At 41.1% G+C, this 22,887-nt stretch overlaps 2 protein-coding genes across 3 annotated transcripts; both read right to left on the reverse strand.

Annotated features, from left to right (window-relative positions):
* Positions 1-136: 136 nt before the first annotated feature.
* Positions 137-14,197, reverse strand: ttc4 (tetratricopeptide repeat domain 4). 2 transcript variants are annotated; one of them, XM_073062859.1, is made up of 10 exons: positions 14,003-14,197; positions 12,083-12,200; positions 8,433-8,594; positions 7,793-7,870; positions 5,895-6,019; positions 4,906-4,992; positions 4,513-4,745; positions 2,949-3,033; positions 1,833-1,915; positions 137-1,336 (listed from the first exon to the last, which is right to left on the reverse strand). In XM_073062859.1, exons 1-10 carry the CDS (start codon positions 14,108-14,110, stop codon positions 1,237-1,239), a joined length of 1,179 nt encoding a protein of 392 aa, XP_072918960.1. In that variant the 5' UTR covers positions 14,111-14,197; the 3' UTR covers positions 137-1,236. The 2 variants fall into 2 exon arrangements, with proteins under 2 accessions (XP_072918960.1, XP_072918961.1); XM_073062860.1 differs by having other exon boundaries at positions 13,974-14,108.
* Positions 14,198-19,246: 5,049 nt separating this feature from the next.
* Positions 19,247-22,050, reverse strand: pars2 (prolyl-tRNA synthetase 2, mitochondrial). The gene is made up of 2 exons (XM_073062863.1): positions 22,003-22,050; positions 19,247-20,853 (listed from the first exon to the last, which is right to left on the reverse strand). Exon 2 carries the CDS (start codon positions 20,831-20,833, stop codon positions 19,424-19,426), a length of 1,410 nt encoding a protein of 469 aa, XP_072918964.1. The 5' UTR covers positions 20,834-20,853; positions 22,003-22,050; the 3' UTR covers positions 19,247-19,423.
* Between the last annotated feature and the right edge of the window lie 837 nt (positions 22,051-22,887).

Below are 22,887 nucleotides of genomic sequence, written 5' to 3' on the forward strand. Positions count from 1 at the left end.
TCCCATTTTTGAAGATAAACTCAGCTAGTTGCCTCCTTGCAATTTAAATATTCATCAAACTCACTACTGAAAATTCAATACCCAGCCAGTTAACCTTACATTATAACTGTTATGACACAATATACTATTATCAAACTTAATGTTAGCATTGCTTTATTTTTCCTCTCCAGAGGTAATGTCTGACTGAAGCCTATTTCTAGCACCTGCAGTAAATCACTTTTGTAATAGAACAATAGTAATTATTTTCAATTTATTCCAGGAATTGCATAAAGGGCCTAAATAGAGAAAACACGAAGGATACATTTCCCATGACAGAGGGTTCAAAAGAATAGTAAACAGTTACATGGAGTGGGGGAGGAAATGAGGATTTATTTCCCCCACAATTAGAGGAGCGAGTATTTGATGGTAGAAATAGAAAGCACCTATATTTAATTAATATGAGGAAGAGTACTTGCAGGACTACATCCTTGGTGCTGGAGGTGGGACTAGACTGCAGAATTTTTTTTGTTATTAACAGAAATGCAACAAATTGAATAGTTCTCCCGAGTCAAATTCCATAAATACCTGTGTGCAGTAATGAGCACTTAATGAAAAGAAAACTGCAGATACTGAAAATTGCAGCACTCAGCAGGTCAGGTAGTATCTGTGGAAAGATAACAATGAGACAATAAAAAAGAGAGAAGAGGGGAATGAATAGGGCAGAGGGAATATCTCTCATAGGCTAAGGCTACAGTTGGCATAGGGTGGAGACACTGGTTAATGGGACATTTAGTGAGAATACACACAACTAAATCTGAAATGCAGGGCTGTAAGTGCTAATAGAGAGTAAAATAAAACTGACCCCTGTCGCAGATGGATGACATATAGAAGTAGCCAGTTTTGGAACAGACACAGCAAATTAACTAAAAGTTGTAGAATTTGAGTCCTTTTGGCAATAATGTACCCCGATAAAGAGGTACTGTTCCAGAGGTGTATATTAGCGTCCTATAAATGCAGACCAGACAGTTCAGTGTGGGAATGGGATGATAAATTAAACCAGCTCTTGGTTGTCCTTGCAGGTGCTCCACACAGTAAACACCCAGTCTGCATTTAATCTCTCCACTGTACAAAAGGCCACAGCGTAACAGTGAATCACTGCTTCAGCATGAAGGACTGTTTTAGGACCGCTTCTTTATTTTCTGTGAGTAGTCAGTTCCCACTGCAGGCTTGATTTACCGTAAATACAATTTACACAAGTTAATTTTCTTGAAGATTTTTCCCTGATAGAAAGTCTTCACGGAACGATGAACCTCGAACCAGAATGATAATTTGTGGATTGCCAGCCTTCACAACGTATCTAAAGACAATGATATAAGTATGGATTAATACCAAAACCACCATCTTTATCAACATTTTCAATACAGTAAGTCTTAATAGATATTTATACCTGTTGAACTTTAAGAGCTAAGATGCCTGGTAAACTTCCTTTATATATGAGACACAGAAGTAGGATTGGGCCATTTTTGGCCCATCAAGTCTGGTCTGCCATTCAATTGTGGCTGATTTATTATCTCTCTCAGCCCCAATTTCCTACCATGAACTTAGTTTGAACAAGCCCTTTTGGCAATAATGTTTGAAGTTTTAAATCAAAATTCAAAGGGGCCCAAGTCCAACAGACAATGATCTAATGCATTACACCACTATCTAGCTCTCTCAGGTTTAAAATACACATTTCACAGAATATTCAAATACTTTAAAGCCGGTACAAACTATTTCATACAACATAATTATTTAAGACAAAAGTCTCAGCATGAAAGCAGTATACGTGGTTGGAAGATCACCATTCGACTCACCTGGGATGACTTAACACCTGGCGCAGGGTGCACACTGGGTCCACAAGGAAAAGATCTCCAGACTGCTCATCTTCAAAATACAGCTATAGCCACAAATATTCCAAGCACATTAAATTAATAACATAACTTCAATTATAAGTTAATATTATCCTTTCCTTGATTTTACAGCACTGTAAGGAATTAGGTTACAGCATTTACAAACAAGCATTCCTTTCTACAGCTAACAGGTCACCTACAAGCTCATGCATGCCCTGCAGTCTTGGTTCTTGGAAACTTGTGACAGAATTTGAATTCATTTATGTCTAAACAAGTATTACCAGAATGTATCATTATTGACTCAAAGACCATCTCAACATCCTGCAGTACAAAGACTATAGTGTGCTACACTTTTCAGAATTTGGTTAGCCTCCAAAAATTGAAATAAAACTGCTTCATTAAAAATGTATTACAAGTTTCGGCCTTGAGTTCTGTCAAGTAGCAAAGGATATGAATCTTTTACATTATTTCACTCCGAAACGATTGTATATAAGAATGATACCATCTACCTCACATTTTGCTGAATAACATGCATGCCTCATATTCCAATACATTTCAAACACAGACAAGTATTATGTGATATTGGCTAAGCAGCATGAATGTACCTACAACCTCACATGGTACAGTGGTTTCCTTGGCAGCAAGGATTACCACATGAGAGCCAGAGTTAAAACGTATTTTAGACTTGTGGTTAGTTACTAAATGCATGTCCTGAGGCTACATTTACAGATATGAAAATCACTTTTTCCCTTTCAACTTGAATCTTTCTTTACTTTCTATCCCACACTGCCTTCTTTAAGACATTTCCTGTTTCAAACATAATATGGCAACACTGGGAGCTCTGTAGGGGTCTAGAATTCCTGTTATTGAAATTTGCTGATGAAGTGGATTGCAGTTTAATCAGAAGTAAAAGTTATCCTTTCTAATTCAGCAATTCAAAGCAAAGATTAATTTTATTGCAAGCCACCCACCGCAAGAAAGTTAGAAGTCCAGACTGGCAATCTTATGCAGTCCCACTCCAATTAGATCCAGTACTACTCTCTTATCTGGACAAATTAATAAACACTATTTAAGTCATACCTCCAAATTATTTGGCTCATATTTTTTTTCAGTATCCCAAGGCGGCAAGTTCTCACCAAACATTACTGATAAATGATCAATAAACCTGAAAAGAAATAAATAATGTTAATAATACATTGAGGCATAAAAATTCACCCTCAAGCTTCATAAAAAGATATTGTGTGAAGGGTGCCAAATGACATGATCACTCAGTATTCACTGTTGATCCATCTCCTGTGGTCTCAGAACACATTTCAAAAATATTTAATGGTTGTCAACAACATAGCAACACAACCCAAGTCATTCCATTAGAGACAATAACCAAAATAAATTGATGTTACGACACAGGAAAGACCACATATGCTAGACATCTGGAGCAATGCAGAAAGGGGCTGGTAGCATCTGTGGAAGGAGATGGACAGCCATTTGGGTCAAGACATTCCAACTGGACTGGAAAGAAAGAGCAGAGACAGCTAGTATCAAAAGTTGCAGCAAAAACTCATGTGATCGGTGGATCCAGGTGTGGCGGGGGTGGGGGACGCAGGGAAAGGCAGATAAGGGAGGGAGGAGAGTGGGAATGATGTCAAGCTAGGAGATGACAAGTGAACAAAGATGGAATCTGATAGGAGAGGTCAGTTGAGCGTGTAACAAAGGGATGGAGGTGGGGAGGGGAACCAATGGAAGGAGTGAGTGGTGGAATAGGCAGAGGGAGTGGAAAGACGACGATGTGTCAGGTGGATTGGGAAAAAGAAAAGCAAAAGGGAGGTATAGGGGCAGAAGGGAGCAGTTAACAGAAATTTGAGAATTGGATGTTCATGCAGGTTGGAGACTACCTAGACAGTAGGAGGCGCTGCTTCTTTAATTTGCATTTAGCCTTGCCTTGAAGTGGCCATGGCCACGGACAGTAGTTGTGGGAGTGGGAAGTAGAATTAAAATGCTGGCCACCAGAGCTTGGCTGGTGCTCAATGAAGAGGTTCCCCAAATCTGTATCCAGCCTCACTGATATAAATGGACTGAGGGGACTCACACATAAGAAACTGCCTCACCTGGAAGGGCTATTTAAAATCCCGGATAATGGCGAGGGAGGAAGTATAAGGGCACTTCCTACAACTACAGGGACGAGTGCCTTGGGAGAAACAACTGGACAAGGGAGTCACAGAGTGATCCCTGCAGAAAGCAAAGAGGGGAAGCTGAGCTTAGTGGTAGTATCCTGCTGGAGAAGGCCCGAAGTTGCAAAGAATGTTAAATTGGATGCCTACACCAGTGGGGTGATAGAAAAAAAAATAGGGAAACACCATCCCTGTTATGCCTGGGGGAGGGCATGGGATGAGGGCAGAAGTGCAGGATTATAGAAGAGATGCAAGTGACAGTTCCCTTTGCAAGTAGGTGTTGTTCATTCACACAAGAGTTGTCAGCGTGCAGTCCTCATAAAATGTGAATGGGTGACTACACACCAAATTTATTCCACACCCCCACCACCACCACCATACTTAAATCACAAGAGGCAATTTTAGATAATTCTACTCTCAAAAAGTTAATGGCATCATTCCTTAAAGTGAAAAGGAAGTTTATCTTTAATACTTACTGGGTATCTTCATGAAAAGCTGAGATGAAATCCATTTGTTCATACTCTGGATATAGGAACAGTACAGGCCAATGTAAGCTGCCATTTTCATCCAGGTGTACTACCTGGCCACACTCAGCATTTACTCCATTGTGCAGTGCCCTTAATATGCTGTCACCCTCCTTTCCATCACCTTCATCGTCAGAGTTTTGACTCAACAGCTCTGGAGGCTGAAATAATTTGATATTTCTTTCCTATAGGGCATTAAAAAGGCAATTAAAACAAAGTATGGAAATGCATAATTACATCATTTATCAGGAAGTATATCAAAAGATAAGAAACCTGGACATGTACAATGTGAAACTTGCATTTAATTTTAAACATATTGCCTATTTATTTTTCCAAGTTTCCTACCTGGATGGCTTTCAGTAAAGCCTCTGCTTGCACTCGTTCTTTTTTCTCCTTCAACTTTGCCTTCCTTAGATTACGCTCTTCAACACGCTATCAAAATAAATTGCATCAGTAATTTAACACTAGATGGCATAATCAGTCAGAAAATAATCTGACCTTTGGGTTTAACATCAATTAAAAAATGGTGGCTTAAATTCAACCGGTACCTACAATTTTTTTTAGGATTTTTGCATGTTAAGAATCTGCAGGAGTTTTCTGCTGAGCAAAGAAATGAAGCACAAGCCACTCTGACATTATAAAGCCAAGCAAGAAATTTACGAATTTTATCAGCTAGCTCTTTCCAAATCAGCAAGGTTTTTGCTGCCCTGCAGAACCACATACATTTAGTAGCCACTTTACCTGCTGGCCACTTCTGCCACTTTAGCCCATTCACTTAAACATGTTGTTTTCTCAGAAATGCTGTTTTGCACAGCTCCATTGTAACAGGTGGATATTTGAGTTACTGTCGCCATCCTGTCAACCAGTTTGGCCATTCTACTCTGACCTGTCTCATCAACAAGGCATTTGCTGCCCACAGAACTGCTGCTCACTGGATTTTTTTTTTGTTTTCACACCATTCTCTGTAAACTTTAAAGACTGTTATGTGTGAAAATCACAGATCAGCAGTTTCTGAGATACTCAAACCACCCTGTCTGGCACCAACGATCATTCCACAGTCAAAGTCACTTAGATCCTATTTCTTTCCCATTCTGATGCTTGGTCTAAACAGCAACTGAACCCCTCGACCATGTTTGCATGCTTTTATGTATTGACTTGTGACCACACGATTGGCTGATTAGATGTTTGCATTAATAAGGTGTACAGTACCTAATAAATTGGCCAGTGAGTGTACATTCTAGAGTTACCAGAGATAGTACGTTGAATTGACGATATCTCCTGCAATCAGAACCACTTAATAATAGTACTTCTTATTGTCAATGTCTAACACATACCTTCTGTTTATCAGCTTTGGCCCTCAGTTCAATAAGTTGTTTTTCTTTTGGATCAAGCTGGAGGCCCTCATCACACCAAGCTATTACACTACTGTAATTCTTAAGTTCACTGTAGCAAAGAGCTCCTGTCAAAATAAAAATCAAAATTGAAGGCTTAAGAATAAATAACAAAATCATTGTATAGAAGATTATTACCAATCGTAAAATCACTTTGAAACATTATGAAATCAAAAAAAATTGCACTACTTTTAATTATCAATGTGCAGTCTCACAGATATTCACCAAATAAATGGTTCTGGAACAAAAAGTAGTTTTTAGAATTGTTCAAATGAATGACAACAGAAAAGGGGAAGGAATGGGAATCAGCCAGCACACTCGTGCTTTTGTGCTTTATCCAAATATTTCTGACCGAAGCCTTGTTCACTTTATAAAATTATAACATTTTGTAGAAACAAATAGGAGGATGTGATTAAACCAGAGCAGGTGCAGAGATGATGTACAGGGAGGTTGCTGAAATGGAGGGCTTGAGTTACAAGGAGAGATTGGATATGCTGGGACTGTCTCTCCTAGAGCAAAGCAGCCGAGGAGTGACCTTATATAAATTATGAAGGTAGATAGTCATATTATTTTCCCAGGGTAGGCGAGTCTAAAGTAAGAGGACATAGGTGAGAGTGGACACATTTATAAGAGATTTGAATTACAGAGACAAACAGCATGGAAACAAGCCTTTCTGTCCAACTCATCCCTACAGTTCGAGTTGCCCAGTGAGCTAATCCCATCTGCCTGCGTTTGTCCATAGCCCTCTAAACCTCTCCTATCCGTGTACTTAGCAACATTTAAAAGCCATCTGAATAAGGTGCATGCCTCAAACACTATTTCAGACAGCTCATTCCAAATAAGCACCACCCATTGAGTGATGAAGCTACCCCCGAAGTCCCTTTTAAATCTCTTGTGTCTGATCTGAAACCTATGCCTTCTTGTTTTTAGCACGCTCTCCCTGGGGGAAAAAAACGACGTGCTTTCATCTTGTCTATGCACCTCATGATCATTATGTTCCTCTATCAAATCACATCTCAATCTTCTGCACTCTAAGGAACAAAACCCCAGTCTATACAAAATCCTCCCTCACCCAAAATCCAGGCAACATCCTGGTAAATGTTTTCTGCACTCTTTTTAGTTTAGTAACACCTTTCCTATAACAGTGTAACCAAAACTGTACACAATATTGTAAGTGTGGCTTCGCCAACATATTATGAAACTGCAACATAACTTCCCAACTCCTATACTGAATGCCCTGACTGAAATTAACCTTCTGTATATAGAATTAACCTCCATAGGAGGTAGTAGAGGCATGTACAGATACAATACTTAAAAATCATTTCAACAGGTTCACAGATTTGAAAAGTTTAGAAGTATATGGGTCAAACACAGGCAAGTGGGATTGGCTTTGATAGATTGCTGTCAGAGTGGATGAGTTAGCCCAAAGAGCTTGTTTCGGTGCTGAATAACTCTCTGAATCTAAATCAAACTGTGGAGTAAAAAAATGCTACATAAGTAATTACCAGTCAATATTTCAGGGCACTACAAGTTTTTGGAGCTTTACTGTGCCACCGTGGAATTTGTGTTCACTCTTCTGGTTCACCGCTTACAGAGTTCTCAATACCATTTCTGTTTTTACTAGAGTGGAAAAAGAAACTGTAAAGATGCTTCCAAGTAGTCATCGTGGATTAAAGACTAAAGGGAAGGAACAAAAAGAACACAAAAGGTGTTTTAGAAGCTTTTGCAGCTCCCAGCAGATAACCACGACAATACTAGTATAAAAAAACTAGGTTATAGGCCATACTTCTCCTTGGAGGGGATGGGAGAAAAATAAAACAAAACAATTACTACAATCCTACCTCTGATTATTGCTTTCAAATGATTTGGTTTCAGTTTCCGAGCTGCAATCACATCATTTAATGCTGATCGATTATTACCTGGAGACAGAATATCAAATCTAGTATTATTTTTCTATTCATCACTTTGTTTTCGCCTAACCAACTAGGAGCCATTACTGGGTGAATTCTCTTAAAGAAAAAAATTACATAACCGGCTATCAGCATCTTCTTAGCTGAGCCTTCTAATTTATGCCTTGTTATTATTTTGAGAGCTAATTTTGTAGTAATGCTTAAAATGTATTACCTCACCTCACTCAACTACATAATAAAACAATTCTATTAAACACAATATTATTGCTTCTGCTCCAAGTAAGATTACTAGCTTTATGAACAGACTGTCAGGGATTTTAATGGTCTGTTTGTGTTGCAATTTCTTTCTCATTTTTATGGTTTTAATAACAAATCATTAACTTAGTCTGCAAACATTTGTTCATGAAGAAATATAATTCAGCCCAAAGCCCATCCACACTCAAAAGTTGTATCACATTACTCTGATCCCAGACAATTCTAAATCTAAATCCTCTGTGATAAGGTTTCTAAATAAATCATTCATCCTAGTCGTGTCCCCTTCACGGACTTGCAAAGTACCAACAAGTCGTACCCAAGTAAAACTGTGCCGCGGCTCTGTTTGTATAAAGTATAACGTTTAGCTCCATGTCAGAGCATTTCCTCTTCAGACCCTCTGTGTAAGAGACGACTGCTTTTTTATAATTCTTTTCCTTGAAGTACTGGTTTCCTTCATTCTTGTATGTTTTTGCAAGTTCTGTAAAACATCATTTAAGAACACGTTACACTATGTAAATACAGTAAAATCATCATCCAGACCAATTATAGACAAATTTAATCAATCGATTAATTTTGCAAGGACAACAAACAGTTTCAAAGAACATAGAACAGCACAGCACAGGAACATGGCTCTTTGCCCTATGACCTCTGCGCCACTCATGATATCAATACAAACTAATCTCATCTGCTTCCTAAACATTGCTATCTTATCTGCTTCTCCCACCAGGCATTGCATTTCAGACAACTACCACACTGTGTAAAAAAAAACTTGCCCTGCAAATCTCCTTTCAACTTTCCCCCTCTCATCTTAAACCTATGCTCTCTACTGTTTGATATTTCCAGGCTAGAGCATTCTACCCCATCCATGAGTCTTAAAACGTTTTATATTTCTATCAGGTCACTCTCAGTTTCCAACTCTCCAGAGTAGACAGTCCAACTGTGTCCAACCTCTCTTTGTAGCCAATAATCTGCAATCCAAGCAACATCCTGTGAACAATAACACACACAAAATGCTGGTGGAACACAGCAGGCCAGGCAGCATCTATAGGGAGAAGTGCTGTCGATGTTTCGGGCCGAGACCCTTCTTCAGGACATCCTGTGAACATCTTCTGCCACCGTTCAAATGCACCCAAATTCTTCTTATTGCAATGGTAACCAGAACTGCACAACTATATTCCTAATGTTTAAAGCAGCTGAAAGATGAATGCCAGTTTTATACTCAAGGTCTCAATGGAAGTGACCAGAATACCAATATTTCTACCACCATCCACCTGTGTTCCCACTTTCAGTGGACATGCACCCCAAGATCCCATCATCCACGCTCCCAAGGGTCCTGCTGTTGGCTTTACTCTTACATTTGAATTCCCAAATGCACCATCTCACACTTGCCTGTATTAAACTCTACCTACCATTTCTCTGCCCACATTTGTAACCCGTCTATATCCAACTGAATCTTCTCAATACCCACAACTTTGCCAATTCTTGTGTCATCTGTAAAGCTTTACTCAGACCATCAGTACTTTTGTCCAAATTATTTATATAACAGAAGTCCCACACTTCACAGTGGAAGACATCTGCAGTATACTGGACATTCAAGGGTGTCAGGGAAGTGAAGTATGTGCAGTGAAAATTACAACCGAGAAGGTGCTGAGGAAGCTTAATGGTCTGAGGGTGGCTAAATCTCCTGGACCTGATGGAATGCACCCTCGGGTTCTGAAGGAAGTAGCTGGAGATTGCAGAGGTACTAACAATGATCTTTCAAGAATCGATAGATTCTGGCATTGTATTGGATGTCTGGAAAATTGCAAATGTTACTCCACTATTTAAGAAGGGTGGGAGGCAGCAGAAAGGAAACTATAGGCCTGTTAGCCTGACATTTGTGGTTGGGAAGTTGTTGGAATTGATTGTTAGGGATGAGATTACGGAGTATCTGGAGACACATGACAAGATAGGCCAAAGCCAGCATAGTTTCCTGAAAGGAAAATCCTGCCTGACAAACCTACTTGCCATTTTTTTGAGGAAATTACAAGCAGGGTAGACAAAGGAGATGCAGTAGATGTGGTGTACTTGGATTTTCAGAAGGCATTTGACAAGATGCTGCACATGAGGCTGCTTAGCAAGATAAAAGCCCATGGAATTACAGAGGAGTTACTAGCATGGGTGGAGCATTGGTTGATCAGCAGAAAACAGAGAGTGGGAATAAAGGGATCCTATTCTGGCTGGCTGCCAGTTACCAATGGAGTTACACAGGGGTCAGTGTTTGGACCGCTGCTTTTTACGACGTATGTCAACGATTTGGACTATGGGACTAATGGATTTGTGGCTAAATTTGCCGATGATACAAAGATAGGTGGAGGAGCGGGTAGTGTTGAGGAAACAGAGAGCCTGCAGAGAAGTTTAGGGGAATGTGCAAAGAAGTGGCAAATGAAATACAATGTTGGAAAGTGTATGGTCATTCACTTTGCAGGAAGAAATAAACGGGCATACTTATTATTTAGATGGGGAGAGAATTCAAAGTTCTGAGATGCAATGGGACTTGGGAGTCCTTGTGCAGGATACCCCAAAGGTTAACCTCCAGGTTGAGTCGGTGATGAAGAAGGCAAATGCAATGTTGGCATTCATTTCTAGAGGTATAGAATATAAGAGCAGGGATGTGATGTTGAGGCTCTATAAGGCACTCGTGAGTCCACACTTGGAGTATTGTGTGCAGTTTTGGGCTCCTTATTTTAGAAAGGATATACTGGCATTAGAGATGGTTCAGGGAAGATTCACGAGAATGATTCCAGGAATGAAAGGTTTACCATATGAGGAACATCTGGCTGTATTCCCTGGAGTTCAGGAGAATGAGGGGAGATCTCATAGAAACATTCCAAATGATAGAAGGCCTGAACAGATTAGATATGGCAAAGTTATTTCCAGGACAAGAGGGCACGACTTCAGGATTGAAGAACGACCATTTAGAACAGAGATGCAGAGAAATTACTTTAGTCAGAGGGTGGTAAATCTGTGGAATTTGTTGCCATGAGCGGCTGTGGAGGCTAAGTCAGTGGGTGCATGTAAGGCAGATGGGTTCTTGATTAGCCAGGGCATCAAAGGGTATGGGGAGAAGGCAGGGGAGTGGGGATGACTGGAAGAATTAGATCAGCCCATGATTGAATGGCAGTCAGACTTGATGGGCCAAATGGCCTACTTCTGTCCCTATATCTTATGGTCTTATGATCCCTGAAGAACACCACAGGTCACAAACCTCCTGACAAAGAAACATCCCTCTGTTTTATAGGACCAAGCCAATTTTGGATCCACTAGGGATCTCATGTTACTCATTATTTTTGACTTTGACAAATGATTTACTGAAGTTCAGCTAAACAAGTCACTACCCTACCTCAAACAAAACTCAATTAAGTTTGAAAGACAACACCTCCCCTGCACAAAGCCATGCTGACTATCCCAAGTAAGTTCATGCTTTTCTAAATGAACTAAATCCTCTTTCTCAGAATTTTCTTCAATAATTTCCCTCCCACTAGGCCTCTAATTTCCTGGACGGTCCCTGTTGCCCTTCTTAAAGCAACAACATTGGCTATTCTCCAGTCTTCTGGTACCTTCTCCATGACTAAAGAGAATACAAGGATCTCTGTTAAGACCCCAGCAATCTCGTTCATTTCAAGGGTTGGCCAGAGAGTCCTCTCAATATTTCTAACATTATCTACATTAAATAAATGTAATTAAATTGAAGCTAGTCATTACTTTCTTTTTAATATTTGGAAAAGATACATTGAATATAGTTGAAAGAGTACAGCTTAGAAAATTTACCATTTTACCAGCTTTGTGTAGAATACAGAACAACTTGTCATTGATAGAAAAACTTTATTCAGGTATAACATTTTCTATGAGTAAGTAATGCATCATTGTTCTTTAATGAGGAAATTTATCATTTTGAATGTGTTATTTTGTATATTTTGCACGTACCTTCTGGAGATTGATCCTCATCATACAATATAGTTTGGATGCAGGCAAGTTCTGGATGCTCCATTGGATCAAGTTCTTCTGGTGCCTTTTTCATAAACATCGGAATTTTGTCAAAATCCTTGATGGGAAAAATTATAGGGATATGGTTAGCAAAAACCAAGCCCTTGGTTTTCTGCTGCTTATCTTCTTTTCTTGATCCAGGTTGCTAGATGGAGAAACTGAGATGAAAGGGGTCTTCTATTTTTGATCACAATTTGCATATAATATGCAAAGATAGCTCTATTTTCAAGGTAAATGGAAACCTTTTCACTTTGATCAACAAGGTAAGATTTCTTTACTTTATAGGAAGTACTGTAGTATAAAGATGGGTATTTTAACAATGAAGTAAGTGCAATATTTTATTTTAAATTGAAATTTAATATGAAGACCAATTCTCTGGTTAAAAAAAAACCTTTGGTGTTTGGCTCTCTCAATATCCCAAGGTGTCTTTCATAAGTAAGAAAGAATGGAAACGGTCATGAGGTGGTTGAAGGTCAGAACTACCTGTCATCAGTAAACCTACGGAAGCTGTCAGCAGATAATTCATAGTGACAGAGATATTCCAGAGGCAATGGCTGGAGATCTTCTGGACTCAATTATACAGGCGAGACCTGAAGTAATAAAGTTAGTTCCAATTAACTCTATATTCAATAAAGGGTTTTCAACTACTTTATAAAAGTAGGCAGACATGTCAGAGAGAAGTTTAAAAAATACAGAGAAGATGCAGATGATTTAATTTGTGATTTTGATTAGGATTGTGCTGTTAAAGTAGTAGAAAATTGATTGGAGAAATTTGGGTCTGGAGTGATGGGAAAGGTAGTAGCCGTGGATTTTGATCTAAATTGTACGTTCAACAATTCAGTAGGGACAGAAATTGGGAGACAGAACAATCAGTTGCAAGATCTGTGTTTTTTTTGTATTTGCTCTTTGTTGTCTTTTGCACATCAGTTGTTGTCCGTACTATTGGGGGCAGTCTTTCATTGGTTCTGTTGCATTTCTTATATTTACTGTGACTGTCCACAAGAAAATTAATCTCAGGGTTGTATATGGTAACATATATGTAGTTTGATAATAAATTAACTTTAAACTGGACTCCAAGTGATGTTTCAGCTTCACAACAGCCTATGTCATTCACTTTAATTTTGTTGCTATCAGAAGGTAAGCAATATTAAGTATTGTGTTGTTTTCATGTTAACTTATTTTGTACCAACGAAATGTGCTCTTAAATATTACTATTTCTCTCCCTGATCATTTTTAATTATTCAAATCATTCTCAACAGTCCATCAGGGAGATCTGTGGTCTCGTTACTGTTGACCAATTATTCTCTGAAAATTAGAGACAATGTGAAACAGTGAAGCTATGCAGAGCTGGATCACGTCTTCCATCATTAAATTTAGTCTCGAAGGGGCGGCGGAAGAGTGACCTGCACACCCTATCAGGTTATGCGCAAGGATGCTAAGGCCGACACGGATCAAGTCTTATCCGGCTACTATCACAGGCATTTAGATATCTCTGTGGCTTGTTTTTCAGGAAGCTTTGGACCTTGGTAACGTTTCATCTCAAAGAATTCCGACAATACTGAAAATCAAAAGCTGCCACTTTATTTGTAGATCATGCAATCACTAACTTATCAAAGTAACTTGATATAATCCTGAAGTCAGGCCATCTACAAAACGCTAACAAGTTACAAGCCATCCCTGATGATTTTACAGTAGCATTTCAAACACTTCTGTGCCAGTATTTCTAAACATGAAATTATGCATTGTTTGAAACATAGGAAACATGGCTATTCGGCCCCTCGTTTCTACTGCACCATTCAGTATGATAATCGTTGAAAAATCACATCCTCACATATTCCTGGCCAGTTCTCCAAATCCCACCTCTTCCCAATTATCCTCGTTGAAACCATCTTTGTACTTCTTCCCCTTGAACTGTTCGATGAACTCGTCCATGCCATCATCCTCCCCTGGAGCAGTCGCAGAAGCCATCGCGACCACCAGCAGGACGTCCACAGATAGTACACTGGAGATTAGGCAGCCGGTTACATTCAGGAGCACATGCTTCCGGTTGCAGCGCTGATCTCGTTCCCCTTGGCCCCAGACTCCAGTTCCGACCCGCAACAACGCTGATGATCAGTATAGCTGGGCAAGTACAGGACGTGTTGGTGTGAAATGTGTGACACTCCTCTACAGTGTCTCCTCTACTCCTCTAACCAACTACAGTGTGCAAATTAACACCGTAATCTCAGCGTAGCGCTAAAGAATAGTAATGACAATTTGTAAAGTAAGTAAGTTGGAATTGGTTTATTAGTATCGCATGTACCAAGGTACAGTGAAATGCGTGTCCTGCATAATGTTCATACAAATCAAATCATATGCATGGGGTAATGCAGAATAAACTGTAACAACTACAGAGATACACACACACACACAATGCTGGGGATCTCATCAGGTCAGGCAGTATCTATGGAGCCAAATAAAACAAGCGACTTTTCAAACCGAGACCCTCCATCAAATAAATGTCTCATGTTTCTCAGCTATAGAGAAAGTGCAGTACAGGTAAACAGTAAAATGCAAGATCATAATGAGGTAGACTGTGAGGTTTATAATCTACTTGATCAGACTAGGGAACTATTTAAAAGTCTTATAAAATGCTGAGTGTGGTCTTAAGGCTGCTCTACCTCCTCGATGATGGTAGCACTGAGAAAGTAGTGTGGCCCAGATGGTGAGAGTCTTAAGTGATGGATGCTGCCTGATTAAGGCACCACCTCTTGAAGATGTCCTTGATGGTAGGGAGAGTTATGCCCGTTATGGAGCTGGCTGAGTCTACAACCCTCTTTTGATCATGTCTGTTGGAGCCTCCATATCAGGCAGTGATGGAACCAGTCAGAATATAAATCAATAGAAATTTTCAAGGGTTTTGGTGGGCTACAACCATCGTGAGCATTTTCTTGTTTGGCTGAGGCAGTGTGAGGTTTAGAAAGAGCTTGGAGCCATTTGAGATTTTTTGGCAGTCTGTAATCATAACAATTTTTAGGCATTCAGCAAAGGCCAACAAAAAGAAGTGAGGCTTAAGTGGACCGGCCATTGTTGGAGTGGTTAGGCATTGGCTCAACAGGCTTGAGCAAGAACAGGGAGAGGCTCCAAGTAAGTTTCTATTACTTTTTTTTTCTTACTTTGTCTATTACTGCATAACTAGTGTGGTAATAATAGGTCCAGGATTAGTGGTATATCTGTGTGGGATGTGGAAACTCTGGGAGACCTCCAGTCTCCCTGATAACTACATCTACATGAAGTGCATCGAGCTGCAGCTCCTTAGAGTCTGTGTTAAGGAACTGCAACTATAGCTGGGTGACCTTTACCTGATATGGGAGAATGAGGAGGTGATAGACAGGAGCTACAGGGAGATAAGTCACCCCTAAGCCGCAGGAGACAGGTACTTGGGTGTCTATCAGGAGAGGGAAAGGGAACAGGTAGCCAGTGCAAAGTACCCCTGTGGTCATTCCCTTCAATAATTAGGATACCACTTTAAATACTGCCAAGGGGAAGCCCCAGTGACCAGATCTCTGGCTCTGTGGCTCAAAAGGGAAGGGAGGAGAAGAGGAGTGCAGTAATGGTAGTGGATTCCATAGTTAGAGAAACAGAAGATCTGAAAAAAGCACATAGATGGGTTGTTGCCTCCCAACTGCCAGGGTCAAGGATGTCTCATATTGGGTCTACAACACTGTAAAAGGGCAGAGAGAGCAGCCAGAAGTCATGGTACATATTGTTACCAAGGTCATAGGTAGCAAAAGGGAGGAGGTTCTAAAGAGAGAGAATACAGAGTTAAGTAGAAATCTGAAAAGCAGGACCTCCAGGGTAGTAATCTCTGGATTGCTACCTGTGCCACGCATTTGGTGGATGAATGCACGGCTGAGGAACTGGTGCAGTTTTCTGGATCATTGGGATGTCTTCCGGCAAAGTTATGAATTGTACAAAAAGGATGGATTACATCTGAACCCAAGGGGGACAAATATTTTTGCGGGCAGATTTGCCAGAGCGGTTGGGGAAGGTTTAACATAATTTGGCAGGGGGATGGGAAACTGAGTGACAGGGCTGAGGATGGGGCAGTTGATATACAAGTCGATGCAATGAGTAGTGAGATTGTGAGGATGGACAGGTAGGTGATAGAGCAAAATTGCAGTCAGTGTGATGAGCTCAAGTGTAATATGGGGGCAAAATCAAAAAGGGTGATGAATACAGGACTGAAGGTGTTATATCTGAATGCACTCAGTATACAGAATAGGGTAGGTGATCTTGTAGCGCAGTTAGAGATTGGCAGGTATAACGTTGTGCATATCACTGAGTCACGGCTGAAAGAGGATCATAGTTGGGAGCTTAACATCTAAGGATGCACCTTGTATCTCCAGGGCCTGATCAGGTATATGCAAGAACACTATGCGAAGCTAGATATCATAGGAGCCACAGCTGAGATATTTGCTTCATTATCTACAAGTGAGATGCCAGAGGAATGGAGGGTGCTTAATGTTGTGCTTTTACTTAAGAAGGGGTGCATCAGGCCCTGGCAATTTATCTACCCTCATACACTATGTTTAAATTCATCCTGCATCTCTACTGTAATGTGAATTATCCTCCTCAACGCTCATGAGTTCTAATGTCTTCATGTCTTTCACCATTGAGAAAACAGAAAACAGAATTTCATTCTGGACCTCCTATTACCAGCAGTTTCACATATAGACCTCCACTCTAATGAAGCATCTCCATTGTCTATGACAGCACTTATTTTTGTGCTAACTATGAACTTACAGACTATGCCTTGTACAATCTCATTCATATCACTAATACAGATGACAAATAACAATTATATATCCATTACAAGGGGATCATGATCTGCTGGGCAAGCGGGTTAAGGCAAATGGACTTTAATTCAGGTAAGTGTGAAGTGTTGCATTTTGGCAAGACAGTCAGGGTAGGACTTTCACAGTTAACGGAGGAGCAAGGAAAGCTTTTGGCATGCTGGCCTTCATTAGCCAGGACATCTTCTGAACTCCTGGTTTGAGATTTGATATTCTATGTGTTGTTCACTCGCTGTTTGCCCTTTACACAATTTGTTCTTTTTTTCATGTGTTGGTGTTTTCTTGAATGGCTTCCACGGTGTTTCTTTGTTTTGTGGCTTTCTGCGGGAGGACGAATCTCAGAGTCTTCGATAATAAATCTGTTTTCAATGTTATATCACAGTTATACAAGGTGCTGCCGAGGCCACATTTGGAATATTGTGTTCAGTTCTGCTCATCTTCCTATAGGAAAGATACAATTAAGCAGGAAAAAATGTAGAAAAGATTTATGTGGATGCTGCCAGTACTCAAAGAACTGAGTTATAGAGGTTGAAGGCTATGATTTTACTCCTTGGAACATAAAATGAGCAATGAACTTGTAGTGATGTGTAAGATCGTGAGCGTGCAGTTTTTTCCCTGAGTTCGGGAAACAAGACAGGAGGATGTACAAGAGGGTGAGAAGACACAGATTTAATAGGAACCCAACGGGCAACTTTTTCCACCCAGAGAGTAGTCCACATATGAAATGAACAACAAAGGAAGTGGTTGTCAAAGGTACAGTACATTAATATTGAAAAGGCACTTGAACAGGTGCATGACTAAGAAATGTTTAGAGGGATATAGGTCAAACTTGGGCAAATGGAACACACTTAGATGCACATCTTGATTGACGTGGAGCAGATGTGCATCTACATTGACATGGGCTAGCTATGCTGAAGGGCTGTTTCAGTGCTGGCTCTATGACTATGACTGATTTTAAAAAATGTTACTTTCTCTGTTGCAATGCCATGACAGCTGAAAATTCCCATCACCAAACCATTCCCCGCAAACACCCTGCAGTTGTCCTCAGCTCTCCGGCTGTGAGATTGTGATTGATCACAGCAGATGATCAAACATTTATATTTGCCTCAGACAGCGACAGGGTAAAGTGCCAAAACTGAGTGAAGTAATGCCTCAGAATCTTCCACAGTTTGCAAGACCCATCCACAGTGGAGCAGACTCCTGGCCAGCGCTCAGTGCTGGTTGCGTAAAACTGCTTTTTGTAAAGTCGCACGTGTTGCATCATGAAAAAGCAGCTGCATTAGCCACATGTTGGCTGCTGAATTTGTAGTTGCTTCCTCGCTAGTGCAGGCATGTGAAGTCCATGCAATTGAATATGTACTTTTATTGGATTGACACATATAAAGTTTTGGTTGATTTTTCAGTACCTTGTCCAAGATTCTATAGTATCATTTTCAATAGATTCAAAGTACATTTATTATAAATTATACAACCTTGAGATTGGTTTGCTCACAAGTAAACACAAAGCAAGAAACCCAAAAGCATAAAAAAATAAAAGACCAGTACCCGATGAAGAAGAGAAAGTAAAAAAACACAAAACCGTGCAATTGAAGCAAACAACAACATTCTGAATCAAATTGAGTCCTCAGATCCGAACCCTGACGCATGCCCAAAGCCTCACTTGTTAGTTCATTTTATTAGCAGGCACGGAGTACAGCAGTCGGGGCAGTCTTCATAGCCTGAACGCCATGGAGAGAGGAGTGATCAATTAGGAGAACGAGCAAAATCGGCTCTCGCCTCAGAATCTGACACCCTGTCTTTTCAGTCTATCTGGGCTGGCGTTTAAACGGAGTGAACAGTGAAAGGCTTCAGCGACTTGATGAGAGTAGTGAACATTGCGGACAGAGAGAAACATTGGATCTCACCTCTGATCTGGGCTGGCATTTAAACTGTCTAAACGGCGGTTCGTACCTCGCACTAGGACCCGGTCATTGTGGGGCCTAAAATACGCCGCCCAGTGACTCACTCCAGGCCCAGATTTCACTATCCAGCCCAAAGCTGCTCTCAAGCTTTTTAAATCAGCTCAGCGCCCAGAGTGATCCAATCTCATACCCAGGCCAGTTGTACGGCCATTGGAACTCCGTCTGCAACGATTCTGCGGACGTTTTTAGTCGGATTTCTTAACTTTTTAAACTATCAGTGAGCTGTCGCACGCGTTCAGTACTGCCGTCTTAACAGGAAGCTTCAATAGCTGTACTGGAATGCCCATTGATTCTCAGTGAGAGGGATGTAATCAAATAAAAACATTTTGTTTATTCTCTCTCTATATGTAATTCTACCTGATATATTGGTGTATTACATACATGATTGTTTTCTGCCTATTACAAAAAGACAGGGTTACAAGGATTCAATGTAGAAAATCAGGACCCTTTCACCTGTATATTTGACTGAAGATTAATTTCAAACATTAAACCACTTGCACATTTTTCAGAAAATCCAACACACCTTCTTGTGTGAGAAACACTGTCCTTCCATTGTTTTGGCAGTTAACCTCAAAGACAGCAGGGTCTTCCAAAACCCTCTTCCCTGCAATGACAACATACGGATAACCCAGCCGGCTGGCATCTTTCAGCCTCCTGCCAATGGTCAAGTGACTGCGGTCATCCAACAGTACCTCTCCACCAAGCTGGGGGACAAGGTCCATCAGATTATCATAAAGTGACTCTAACAGGTGCAAGTTCAGTTCCTCCTTGCTCCCTTTCTTAGGGGAAATGAGACAAACCTGGTAAGGGGCCAGGAGGTCGGGCCACCGAATGTCATTTTCAGTGGACAAAACCTCTATTGCTGCAGCCAGTATGCGTGTGATCCCAAGACCAAAGCAGCCCATCTCTGACAGGATGGGCTTGTTCTCAACGTTAGAATATGAAGCACCAAACACCTGTGAGTACTTGGTCCCAAGATAAAAGGTGTGTCCCACCTCAATGCCTCTGCTTTCTATCAGTTCACCATCGCACTGCGGGCACTTTGATCCTACCGCCTTCATTGTTTCCACGTTGGCCGCAAAATGGCAATCTGAGCACATCAGAAGGCGATCTTCCCCAACCTCTGCTGGCAGCTGAAACTCGTGTGACAGCTTGCCACCAATATTGCCAGTGTCTGCCTGTACCTTCACACACTGCAGTCCCAACCGATCAAATATGCGCCCATAAGCACCGGAAACAAGTTCATAAGTTTCCTTGGCTGCTTCCTCTGAGACGTCAAATGTGTACATGTCTTTCATATAGAACTCCCTTCCCCGGAGCAAACCAAACCGCGGCTTAGGCTCATCTCGGAACTTCCTTGTCACTTGGTATAGCAGCAGTGGTAGTTGTTTGTATGAAAGGTTCCCCTGCATGGCCACAAGCTCAGTCACAGCTTCCTCATGTGTCGGACTTAAGCAGTAGTCCATGCTGTGCCTATCGTTTAGTCTGAATAGTTCCTTCCCCAGCAGGTCCCAGCGTCCACTCGCCTTCCACAGGTTTGCAGAGGTGAGGCTGGGCATGTTCACTTTCTGGCCCCCGATGGATTGCATTTCCTCATCGATCAGGCTGATGAGTTTCTCCGTGGCACGGACCGTATACGGCAGATAGTGGAAGCAGCCCGGATTGGCTGGCTGGATGAGGCCTGCCTGAAGCATCAGTCTTTGGCTCTTGCAAGTGAGCTCACCTGACCGACCAACTCCAGCCATTCTGTCCTCTTGCAGGTTCAAAGGCTGAAAGAGGCGAGATAACAGTAGGCGTTTTGACCTGCATTGGTGAAAATGCGACCTCTGCGAATACAGGAAACCACGGGCAAGGTTCTTGAACAATCCTACTGAAGAACATATTGCCACCTCCATTAGAAATCTGACAGATAATTCTGAAAAGAATAACAAAATCAGTGGAAGTCTTGAAAAATTAACATGCTTTCAAAATCTATACAATGATTGATGAAGGACGAAAACATTTGTGTGCTGTGTACACTAAAGGACAATCCTCCCCAAATCTCTGCTGGCAGCAGAACAGATCTTTCAAATGATACAGATGAACTCTTATTTATTTATTGACACACTGCATAGAATAAGCCCTTCCGGCCCATCGAGCCAGGCTACCCAGCAATCCCCCAATTTAATCATGGGACAATTTACAATAATCAATTAACCTATCGACCAGTAGGTCTTTGGACTGTGGGAGGAAAACTGACGGTCAGGGGGAGAACATACAAACTCCTTACAGGCAGTGACAGGAATTGAACCCGAACTGTAAAGCGTTGTGCTAACCACTACACTACCATGCCACTCTTGACCTGTCAATCAACATTGTCACGGCCCCTGTACCATACTTGTCTACCTGTACTGTACTTCCTCTGCCACAGGAACACAATATCCTGCATTCTTTTATTGCTTTTACTTTTGTACCATCTCAATATACTTATATTTTGAGTTGTCTATCTGGACAGTATGCTAAACAAAGTGTTTCCCCGGTACCTTGGTATTATGCCTTGTGATTTTTGCCTACCCTGGTTTCACTTCCACTATATCCTAAGCTTCAAAAGTTTATTACAATGAGAGATGAATTCTGGGAACTATAAAATGTTTCCACAAGTAACTATTAAGAATGCAAGTAGTTTTCTGCTTGTGATTAGGTCGCCTATTTAATCCAGTAAAACACACAAAAATTTTCAGCATCTGCAAAGTCGTCCGTCTCCAACCCTGATGAAAAATTGTAGCTCCATGATCTTTATCAACGATGTGCTTGACGGTGTTAGGGCGGGGAGGGTGAGAATACCTTGGGGATCGGCTTTGCGAGCAGGTAGTCAGGAGCTGGGGCTGACTGGAGTTCATGCAAGAGGTGAAGTGCAACAGTATCAGAACCACTCTGGGTCGTCTACCTGCTGAAAGCTGCAGAGAAGGGGCTGGAATCAGAGGTAATTGGTCATTTCCCCCCCCCCCCCTTTCCTTGCGCCGAGATGACAGGACTGTAACCCAGATTGTTAATATTACTCCCCACACCCCATTACTGTCCTCACCTGTCCGCTGACCGCGCCGCCGTGCACATGCGCAGCTGCTACAACGGGTCAGCACTCGGCTCAGAAAGTACGAAATCGCGAACCTCGCTCTCATCTCTCAGTGCGTAAGCGAGTTACTGATTCAGTTAAACAGCATTCACAAGAAAAATATGTCTATTATACATAATGTTCAAAGGAAAGAACAAAAATTGTTAATTGGAGTGAACAGTGATCAAAAGTACATCTAGTGTAATATTACTGCAGTGCATCAATGTCGAGATGAAGGAAAAGATTTGTAACGTAATATCCAGTTATTGAGAATCGTGGATAACACCAACATTGGATGTGCAGTGGATACTGAAAAAGGTTTACAGGGGTATTTAGACCAACCTTTTGCTAACTCTTTTTGCAACTGCAACTTGACTTTTTATCTTCCCTGTGCAGTCCGTTTATTTTTGTCTGCTTAACATGTATATGTGTCCTACTTTGTTGCATTTTGTGCAAGTTTCACCTTTAAACCTGCATTGGTCTGATGTATGTGAACCCGTTACAACAGTAACACAATTTGAACCATTAATACTATATTCTGTCATCATATTTGACCTACGAAAATGAACCACCTCACATTTATCTGGGTTGAACTGCATCCGCCACTTCTCAGCCGTTTTGCATCATATCGATGTCCCATTGTAAACTCTGACAGCCCTCCACACTACCCACAACACCTCCAACCTTTGTGTCATCAGAAAATTTACTAACCCATCCCTCCACTTCTTCATCCAGGTTATTTATAAAAATCACAAAGAGAAGTGGTCCTAGAACAGATCCCTGAGGCATATCACTGGTGACCGACCTCCATGCAGAATATGACCTGTCTAGAACCATTCTCTGCCTTCTGTGGGCAAG

Source organism: Hemitrygon akajei, chromosome 12 (assembly GCF_048418815.1).
Source record: "Hemitrygon akajei chromosome 12, sHemAka1.3, whole genome shotgun sequence".
Lineage (NCBI taxonomy): Eukaryota > Metazoa > Chordata > Chondrichthyes > Myliobatiformes > Dasyatidae > Hemitrygon > Hemitrygon akajei.

Coding starts and splice junctions, on each gene's coding strand:
- ttc4 (XM_073062859.1), bottom strand. CDS start 14,110: ATGGCTTCTGCGACTGCTCCAGGGGAGGATGATGGCATGGACGAGTTC. Junction 12,201..14,002: donor ACGAGGATAATTGGGAAGAG/GTGGGATTTGGA, acceptor TTTCCCATCAAG/GATTTTGACAAAATTCCGAT. Junction 1,916..2,948: donor ATGAGCCAAATAATTTGGAG/GTATGACTTAAA, acceptor TTGTGGCTATAG/CTGTATTTTGAAGATGAGCA.
- pars2 (XM_073062863.1), bottom strand. CDS start 20,833: ATGGAGGTGGCAATATGTTCTTCAGTAGGATTGTTCAAGAACCTTGCC.